The sequence below is a fragment of the Eleginops maclovinus genome, chromosome 15 (genome assembly GCF_036324505.1).
Source record: "Eleginops maclovinus isolate JMC-PN-2008 ecotype Puerto Natales chromosome 15, JC_Emac_rtc_rv5, whole genome shotgun sequence".
Classification (NCBI taxonomy): domain Eukaryota; kingdom Metazoa; phylum Chordata; class Actinopteri; order Perciformes; family Eleginopidae; genus Eleginops; species Eleginops maclovinus.
In genome coordinates this window covers 11,424,504-11,433,894 of record NC_086363.1, presented here as the reverse complement: position 1 = coordinate 11,433,894, position 9,391 = coordinate 11,424,504, and the positions used below count along the sequence as shown (strand labels likewise).

The following is a 9,391-nucleotide window of genomic DNA, read 5'->3' as shown; positions in this document are numbered from 1 at the left end:
GTTTCACAAAGAGGGTGAAAACAGCTATATTCAAACAGACAGTATAGGTAACAAAAAAAAAGGTTTTGGAACATTATCACATGTAAACACATTATAGTAGACACCAAAAATACAAATAATGAAAGTAAAACATAAGCATGATATGTTCCCTTTAAAAGTTGACATTGGGCATGGCTGGTTTCACTGGTGGAATTAAGGTTCATTTTTGGCATATAGGCATAAATGTTGAATGTCATTTTAGAATGAGTCTGCATTTGACATTGTATCCATGTCGAGCTAAGTAGAATTCTAATATGTACCATTCAGTTCACAATTATTTATTTGACCTAATTTGGTAGGAGGGGTTCAACCTTTTAAAGATATGCTGGTTCGCTCAGTTCCAAAGAGCTACGTGATGAAATTGATACCAGTGTGTACATTCAAAAATCAGGCAAGGGCCAGCAAACCTTTTAGCTTAGCTTAGCATAACAACTGGAAACAGAATTTTCCAAAATGTTACATTAATCCGAAAGTGGGGTTCATGCTTGTTTATTGTAAATATTAAAAAACAAATATCTGGCAAAATGGTATTATTGGATGTCCTGAACCTGCCAAAAAATTGTGAAAATCGCTTAGCTTTGAGTTTCACATTTGTTTCTGTCACTGACATCTCAAGACCATCCATCCGGTGCTCAAAACAACCATTAAGAAAGGAATCAAATATTGATACATGTTCTTTCTCATTTTTTATTCATAATTTCATTTTATTTTTCTAGACCTTAATCTCTCTACTTGCAATGAAAATCATTTCAAATCGGTATTGGACAATCTATGGTCACAGGTAAGCTAAATGAACACAGGAATCAAGAGCACAATGACAAAGTGTGTAAAACAAAGTTTAAAAGATATGTCGTTTCAAAAGGTTCTGCAGTCACACAGGTGTTTTCACTTCTATCTAATTAGGGTAATCTAAATCCATAACTATCTAGTTAGTCTGTAAGGGCTTGGACTGGGGTCCAAAGGGTCGCCGGTTCACGTCCCGATTGGACCAAAAAAAACGGAGTGAGCTGGTAGCTGGAGAGGTGCCAGTTCTCCTCCTGTGCCACTGCCGATGTGCCCTTGAGCAAGGCACCGAACCCTGAATCTGCTCACTGGCGCCGGGTATCTGGCAGCCTCCCTGCTCTGCCCCCTCTCCTGCATGTGTGTGGTTGTTTGTGCACGTACATCATCATTGCTTGAGCATGTATATCCTCCGTGTGTGTGTAATGTGTGTGTAAACACCACAGAGTGGGGAAAGAAATTTCCCCTCAAGGGATTAATACAGTATATCTTCTTCTTCTTCTTCTTCTTAGCCCGAGAGCTAATCAGGTTAGTTAAGTGAAAACACCTGGGAGAGGTAGGCATGCACTTTCCACACACAGCCAATGGTAGCAATAGTCTTTGATTTTTTTGGGAGGGAAGTCCAAAACTGTGTGGAGACACTGGAATTGTAACCAGGGAATCATATATGTGTCCTACGGTGTCTGTAAAGTCATTGAGCATGGCTATGGTAGGCTAAATCGTGCAGTCAAGAAAGCATTGGCAACAACTTAGCCTGACATCTTTTCTTGGTTAAACACCTGGAGAACCTGCAGCAGCTACGTCGGCACATGCATAGTACATGGATGTGCTGAATAAAAAGGGAATATAAATGATGGGTTTGATTGAATTCTTCGTTGGTTTTGAGATGGATGAAAACAATCTCATGACACAGCATCTTCCATTAAATCAACAGTAAAATGGATGGGGCGAAAAGTAGTGTAACCATACTTCATTACCTTAAAAAATAACCTAGAATGAATCTTGAGGTATGTCTCCGAGTCCAAAATCATGTGCAATAATTGGACGAAACCATTTATCGTTAACTGAACTGACACCACTGACTGAAAACAAACCACACTGTCATCATTGGTTCAGTATAACACGCTAATGAGGCATCAGCGTCATTTCTCCAACATGGAGTTTTTGCATGAAGTCTTTTCTCCTGCTCGGTTTCAATCACTTTCACATGTCCTTCTCTCTGTGTGGATATGCCAGGCTTCTCGCAGTTTCCCCAATATGGGAAAGTTTATCTTTCATCACAGACTGTTGCTAGGACAAGACTCATTCCTTTCCTACTTATGACTCACATGTCTGGGTTATTCTGGACTGGGTTTTTTTTTGTCGTTCATCGCCCTGAGCAGCATTTCCTCTCCTTCGCTGTCTGTTTCTCTGAGTGTTTTGTCCCAGCCTCTTCAGGTTCAGGATCCAGAATCCCCGGGTGCTCAGTTGAAGCCTAGGCCAGTTCCTTTGGGTCTCTGCGTGGCCCGAACAGGCTCGGTCATGCCCCTGCCCTCTGGACCCAGGCCCATCCCCGGGTTCCAGCCCATGCTCTGCAACATGCGGCTCCCCATGTTAGTGTCAGGAATGGGGGGTGCGTTCTCCCCGACCACTACTGAAAGGAGACGTTACAGGTTAGAAAATAGGGAAATTTCGTCAGACAGTTGTAGGTGCACATATCTAAAATAGAGTTCCTTTCACTCAGTTGTTTTTGTTAGTGTTATTCTAAATGGGTCAGTTTTGCAGACATGCGCTTTACACCAATATATTCCCAACTTCTTTCCAGGATATGAAAAAATATAGGAATTTTCCCCAGAAAGTACCCATTTTTACCGGAAAGATATTCATACTGACGTCGTGTTTTTTTTTTTTAACAACCCTTTTATGTGTTTTCTTCTGTCCCTAGATGATTTTGCAGGTAGTGTTCCACGACTCCACAGACCCATTTTGTTGCTGCAGAGCCTGAATGTTCCTGTATATTAATAAACTCTGTATGCAAGATCATTTCAATCTCATCTTGTAGATTAGTCCTGGCAAAATAGAACTGCACCACATTTCCTTTATGTACGGAGCCGCAAATGAGTATGATGTGCGAGTTAATTTGCTTCTGTTCACACGCACGTCCCTCGGTGAGACGCAGATCGCAAAGTGGATGCTGTAGCGGCGTGTCGTGCAGCATTAATGGACACGTTAATTGATTAATGGAGATACTGTCTGCCGTCTGGTACTGGCTCTAAATAAAAGCACACGCATGTCTCCAAACAGACTAGTGGGTTTGTCTCCGCACTTCCTAGAAGTTCACTCTCCAGTCACAGAGGTCGAGCCCCTTTAATCCCGTCTTGATTTATGTGGAGCCCAGGTCAGAGCCGCACGCTGATTCAAACAGATGATGGTTGAGTCCCAGGTGGGTTCGAGCCAAATTGTCAGGATGTGAATTTGGCAGAACATCGCCGCTGCCGCCCTGCTGTGAGGTCATCACCTGCTGTTCCTCAGCACTACATCCGGGTCTGGAGCGAGTAGTTTATAATAAATCTATAACACACGAAACTATGAGACATACCGTAGACATGGCTTTAGGTTCTATATTTTATAATGGGAGTTTAATTCTTAACGCATCAGGCTTTGCTATCTCTCCCTTCCTCCTCCAAGAGCACCAACTGGCCCAGAGGTAAAGAGAGTGGTTTGGGGGGAGGGGGGTGGTGATGTACAAGTGTTACAGGCTAAGAACTAATCCAGTATCTCTGCTCTGACAGCATGACTAGCCAGCTGACTCTTGTCCAACAAAGCTTAGAAGGAAAGGGGGTTAGGAGCTAAAGAGCGGCTTAATAATGAGAGAGGAGGAGATGGAGCAACATGAAGGCTGAGGGACTCCCTTCTCATTTTTAAAAAAATGCGTAGTGAATCCCTCATTTTTCATCCCAGTCCCATGTGTTTACATCAGTGTATGTGCGAGACAGAAGGCAATGAGGAAAGCAGGCTGGTGGACATACTGCGCTCGATCAAGAGGGGGAGGAAAAACAGGCGAGATCCAAAAATACGGAAAAGAAAACGTGGTAAAAAAAAAAAAAAAAAAAGTGCCAGATGGTGCGTTAGGTGTAGCTAGGTCCAATACCTGGGGGGGCGGTGGAACCGAGGGGGGCTGCTTTTCGCCTCCGCTTGACATCCCCTGTACACAGAGAGCCCAGGTGCCCGCTGGTCTGTCTGCAAAACCAGCCAAGCGAGACAAAAATATGTGGGCATTAGTTGAGCTCAAGTAACACAGTGGAAATTATTCTTCCTCATATGAAAAAAGTACCCGTAGTGAAAACCAATGGGGAGTTATGTCGATGAGACTGCAGCAGAAACAAAAGCAGGTACTAAAACGGAAATTAGTTCTGCTTTTCGGTCATAAATCACTGACGTTTCTCAAGATGAAGTGTTGTTCTCACCTGCTGGCTGTTTTCACCGAACAGCTTCTCCGATGCCCTCTGTCTGACCGAGGGTCCCAATGCAACTGGAGTGGCAGTAAGGAAAGGGGGGAGGGGACGGGAGGGGGTATTAAAGTTAATGCTCAAGCAGTCAGCAGGTAATCCTTGCAATAAAACATAAGAAGTGCATTCAACGGCAATCACGAAGGTCCTCGCCATAGATCAAACCCTTAACTTTGGTTAAAAAAAAAAAGAGAGAGACTCACCTGTCCGTGCTCTCTCCTGGAGCCCGAGCTGAACCAAGGCCTGTTGGAGATTTAATAATACTGTTATTGAGACCCATTAAGGCGGCCTTCCACACACCGAAACCAAATTGCTATTAATTATCATGTCTTGTCGTAAGTGAACTGTTGGCCCTCGTCCATCACAGACATTTTTACAGAACCTTTACAAACGTTATCTTAGGGCAAACGTTCCTGTTTACTTTGCATTTCTACTGTATTAATACTAACCTCAGATCATTTTAGTGTGTGATTTTGTCTGGAAACCAAATCTGTGTCAAAGCCAATTAAATCTGGTCTCTGAACTCTATCTTGTAGGTTGCTACTTCTCTCAGCCATAGCTTATTTTGTTGTATATCTGTAATAAAAGTACAAGAATTCACACTTAAAAACGTATGAATAGTGTAGGAGATGAGCACTCACTCGTGGGAGTCCTGGCCTTGTCTGCCCATCCGATCGTTGAAGCTCTGACCGGAGCTGCCTGCCTGAGATGCATGCTGGTTGCTGTGGAGACGGCTCAGCCTGGCATGGAACCCTGAAGAAGGCGGAGCAGGTCGTCAGTGACAAAACTCAGCATGTTCATTATTTTTAAATGATGAGATCAGTTTGATAATGTTCACATTTCAGTAAAGTCCTTTGGGATACCTGTATTTCTGTTTTAAATGGCTGCAGGAGTTGGAAAGAATAACTACTTGAGGTTATTTTAATTGATATTACAATTATGATATGAATTGCTATATAGAGATATATGATCATTTTTGAAACATTTACATGATGTGTAAGTCTTTTGAATACCACTTCTCTGCAGCACCATGATACTTCTATCAGAATGATAAAACTCACATATTTTGCCATAATCCAATTTTAAATTAAATGTCAATCAATTAAGAAGTCCTATATCAGTAAACAATACGGTAACCACTGAGAAACAGACACTGTTAGGCAAAAACTGACAGGTATGTATCATTTAGCGCCGCTTGCTTAGAGATAGAAGATTTGACTTCCTTTATCTACTGTACAACAACACTTTATGCCAAACTGCTAAACTTTGATTTGTGTTTGCCTCCTACTGGTCATGAATGAGACAGCAACAACAACATGTATGTAACTGTACCTAATCTAACCAAATCCCTCCCCTTATCTTCATTTCAAAAGACATCATTGTAGCTTGTGTGAGTTTCTTAAAAACCGGTTACCTCTCTGTCCTCCAGGAGTCAAGAGGGGGAAGGATCCGGAGAGGATGCTGTTGAAGACGGGGTCAGCCAAGTCCAGCTCCTCTGAAGCCGTCTCCCTCTCCCACCATGGAACCACTCCCGCTATCCCGCACGCACCCCCGGGTCCTGAACCGGAGCCGGGCTCACCCTCATAGAACCAGTCGCTCTGCTCGTCATCAGCTGGAAGAGAGGCGAACATGTGACCATTGTGCTCACCCCCCCAAAAAAAGAAGGTTTGTTTGTTTGACCATCATATTTGAATAGTACCTTGCCTCCCCTCATCGTTGGTGTAGAGGCCTCCGTCACTGCTGTTACTGACACTGCTGGTCTCACTGAAAAAGGAGTAGAAGGAGATTTAGGGAAATAGAATACAATACCTTTCACCAGAGAAAACTGTTGATTCAAGGAACACTAACTAGCTCACACACACTGTGGGGAATTGATTAAAGGTTTTGGATACAAATGCCAGTTAGCTACCTCAAATAAGTACCAAAATATTACTTTTTTAATACATTAAATGTGGTTTTCTACAATCACTCTCTCAATTGATTAAGCGAAGCCACAGTTTATTGTTTTCTAAGGAGAATGAGCAGAAAATAATCTTGAATTGGATAAATTAAATTGAAATCAAGAACAATCTGATCAATAATAACTAAAACAAACTGATGTCAGCGCTTCAAATTTGACTGCTTTTGATATTCAGCAAAGGATATTCATTTCTGTCCAAATAAAGAAAGTGTGGCTATTTGCAAGCCTCAGCCGTTAACCTACACACACCCACACTCACACACACACACATACCTATAAATACAGTAAAGAGCAGCAGAGACGGAGGAGGTGAATCTTCCTGGGAATGAATAAAAACAAAGGTATATACACTAACCACCTGTCACTCATGTCCTCATCTGAGCCCTTCTGTTCCTCCAACTCCATCTTTTCCTTGGACCCTTCTGTTGGAGAAGAGATGGGGTCCTCACTCTCCACCACCACCCCTTCATCTGCAGCCTCCATCCCCAGCCTGTGGGGAGCCAGTTTCCTCTTCTTCACCCTGTTTTTCCCTCCCCCTGGCCCCATCAGTCCACATCCGTAGAGCTCCATGGGCCCCCTGCCCTCGGTAGCACCCATTCTATGCGGCCTGACACCAACACGGGCTTTGGGGACAGGCGGGGGCCCTAGCATGGTGCAGGAAGGGGGTTCTGGTTCTGCAGGGGGGTCTACCGCCATACGTTTGACCTTACGTCTCCGCCTGAGGCTGCGAGTTCCCTCTGCGGACCCCAGGACACCCAGGTCGTCCGGCCAAATCGGCCGCTTGCTTCGTCCTGTGTCAGCTGTGAGGAGGGTTCGCCGTTTGGGGCCAAGTTGTTCATCCGAGTCGCTGTTGTCACGGGCATGGCTGTTGGCAGCAGAGACACCGCCTGTACTGGCACGGTAGTCCTGCAAGACACGTCAAGGGGGTACACATTAGAAGGTGACTTTGATGCTAAATTAGGAACACATTTGGATTGTTAACTCCTAACCTTTACAACATTTGGGTAAAAGACAGATTCAAACAGGGTGGTATCGAAGAAACTCTGAATGGATTATGTGTTCTGTTTCAGTACAGTAAAGAGCATTAAATTGCAGGTAATCTGAGCTAAGTGGGCAATTCTAACTTCCTGTGACGACCAGCCACCTACAGTTTTTAAGGATCAAAGCAGATTTAGGTTTATCTGCTCTGGTGGGATAGCTATTCAAATAAAGGGAGCAAATTGTGATAATATTATGAAAGAAGTCTGCTACCAGATCTCTGATATTTACAGTGATTTGAATTCAAAAATCTATTCTTTCTCTACCTCTTGTTTCTAAATTACACACCTCAAATAGATCAGCATATTTGATAATTGATGTACTTGAATTATTCATGCACTTTTGGGGCTTTATACCATACACCTTCCTCATGGTTGCCTTAACAATGAGAATAGTTTTGGCAACTTTTCCCATTTTTTGCACTTGAGAAGCGCAGGGTGAGCAACGAAACAACATTTTTGGATCTGAAGTGTTTTGCTCAAGCACCGTTTACAGGGTTTGTTGACAGAGTTTTTGGCCTAAAAACCTGTATGTGTAGTCACTGCCCTCCATCCACTCACCTTGTGTTCTTCCACACTGGACTCTGAGCCCTCACTGAGGTGGCCTGTCTCCCAAGGCGGATGCGGGTTGTCCGAGCGTCGTTTCCTGCCCCTCCGCTTCCGAGCCTGCCTCTTCAGCAGACAGCCCACAGCCAGAGCATGGTCTCCTCCATCCCCAAAACCTCCACGGGCAGCCTGCTCAGAGCTCTCCTCCAGTGCTGACACCAGGTCATGGACTAGCTCGTCCATCGTCCGGCAAAAGTGCCTGAAGTTGAGGCATACAAGGAGATACTGGTTAACATGCTTGGACACTTAAAATAATTTAAGATTGAGTATTACTAAAGAGGCAGTCCTAGTGTGCAGGACAGCCAGGAGTGCTGTTTGAATACTTATTTTGACATTAGGCATTAAAAAGCTATATATACAGTATATGGTTAAAGGGTCTGTATTTAGGAATTTGCAGTTTGTCTTTATAAAAGGAGGAGGAGGAGGCGACTGGTAAGTATGGGACCATCATTGTCAAGACAGTCCTTAATCCCCTCGCAGTAACGTTACCTAGCTTAGCTGTTGAGATGGATGTTTGACAGCTATGAAAAACACGTTAGCAAGAAGGCTAATTCTTTACATTTGACACACCAAAGCCAACCCTTTTCGTCGAGCAAAGTTGGCTGCAACACAGGATGAGTTTGCGGCGTAACACTTACTCTAATTAACTGTCAGCTCTGATTTAAGTGCCGCTAACAAAATGCTCTGAAATTACCACCAACATTACTCCTCGTTAGAAAGCAGTTTTGCTTGTTGTTAGCTGTTCGAGCTAACGTTTTCATGCTAAGTCAACTTACGTTACAACAAACTTCCAAGCATCACTTGAGATAACTACACGACTACAGTGAAGAGCTTATATTCACATTTCTAAATTATGGTATTCTTAAATACTGCAGTTGGAGATAAACAACAACGTCTATATAACAGATTAGATGTTATGCTAGCTAGTTAGCAAAGCTAACGTTAGCTATCGAGCTGGCTCATTCACGAGAGTTGAGTGGACGTGAACAATATGTTACGTCTCGGTAAATTCAAAGACCACCTACCAGCCAGTTCCCGCTTTGCCGATGGTTTTTAGATTTCCTGCACGGAACATTAAAGCCCCCAAATGCCAGATACCTTTAGCCAGAAACAACGGACAAACATTTAAACACCACAGACATCATCCTGACAAAAAAGCTAACGACCAACTAGCTAGATCAATATGCGACAAGAGGAGGACAAGCAGCAGAAGGTATTGTGATGCTTTCACGTGTTTCAGAAAAAACTGAGATTGGCATTGTGACAGTATTGCACAACAGCACAGCCAGACAAAATAATAATAATAATAATAATAATAATAATAATAATAATAATAATAATAGCAATAATAATGATAACAATAATGATAATAATAATAATAATAATAATAATAATAATAATAATGATAACAATAATGATAATGATAATAATAATAATAATAATAATAATAGCAATAATAATGATAACAATAATGATAATAA

The 9,391-nt window shown here is 42.8% G+C and overlaps 1 protein-coding gene across 4 annotated transcripts; it reads right to left on the bottom strand.

Annotated features, from left to right (window-relative positions):
- Nucleotides 1-550: 550 nt before the first annotated feature.
- gpatch2 (G patch domain containing 2) lies at nucleotides 551-9,133 on the bottom strand. Of its 4 annotated transcripts, none has more exons than XM_063902591.1 (10): nucleotides 8,936-9,133; nucleotides 7,866-8,109; nucleotides 6,623-7,173; nucleotides 6,007-6,071; nucleotides 5,722-5,919; nucleotides 4,949-5,060; nucleotides 4,511-4,550; nucleotides 4,266-4,330; nucleotides 3,950-4,038; nucleotides 552-2,449 (listed from the first exon to the last, which is right to left on the bottom strand). In XM_063902591.1, the coding sequence occupies exons 1-10, from the start codon at nucleotides 8,983-8,985 to the stop codon at nucleotides 2,283-2,285; spliced, it is 1,581 nt and encodes a 526-aa protein (XP_063758661.1). In that variant the 5' UTR covers nucleotides 8,986-9,133; the 3' UTR covers nucleotides 552-2,282. The 4 variants fall into 4 exon arrangements, with proteins under 4 accessions (XP_063758662.1, XP_063758661.1, XP_063758660.1 ...); XM_063902590.1 differs by having other exon boundaries at nucleotides 554-2,452; nucleotides 6,626-7,173; XM_063902589.1 differs by having other exon boundaries at nucleotides 684-2,452.
- Between the last annotated feature and the right edge of the window lie 258 nt (nucleotides 9,134-9,391).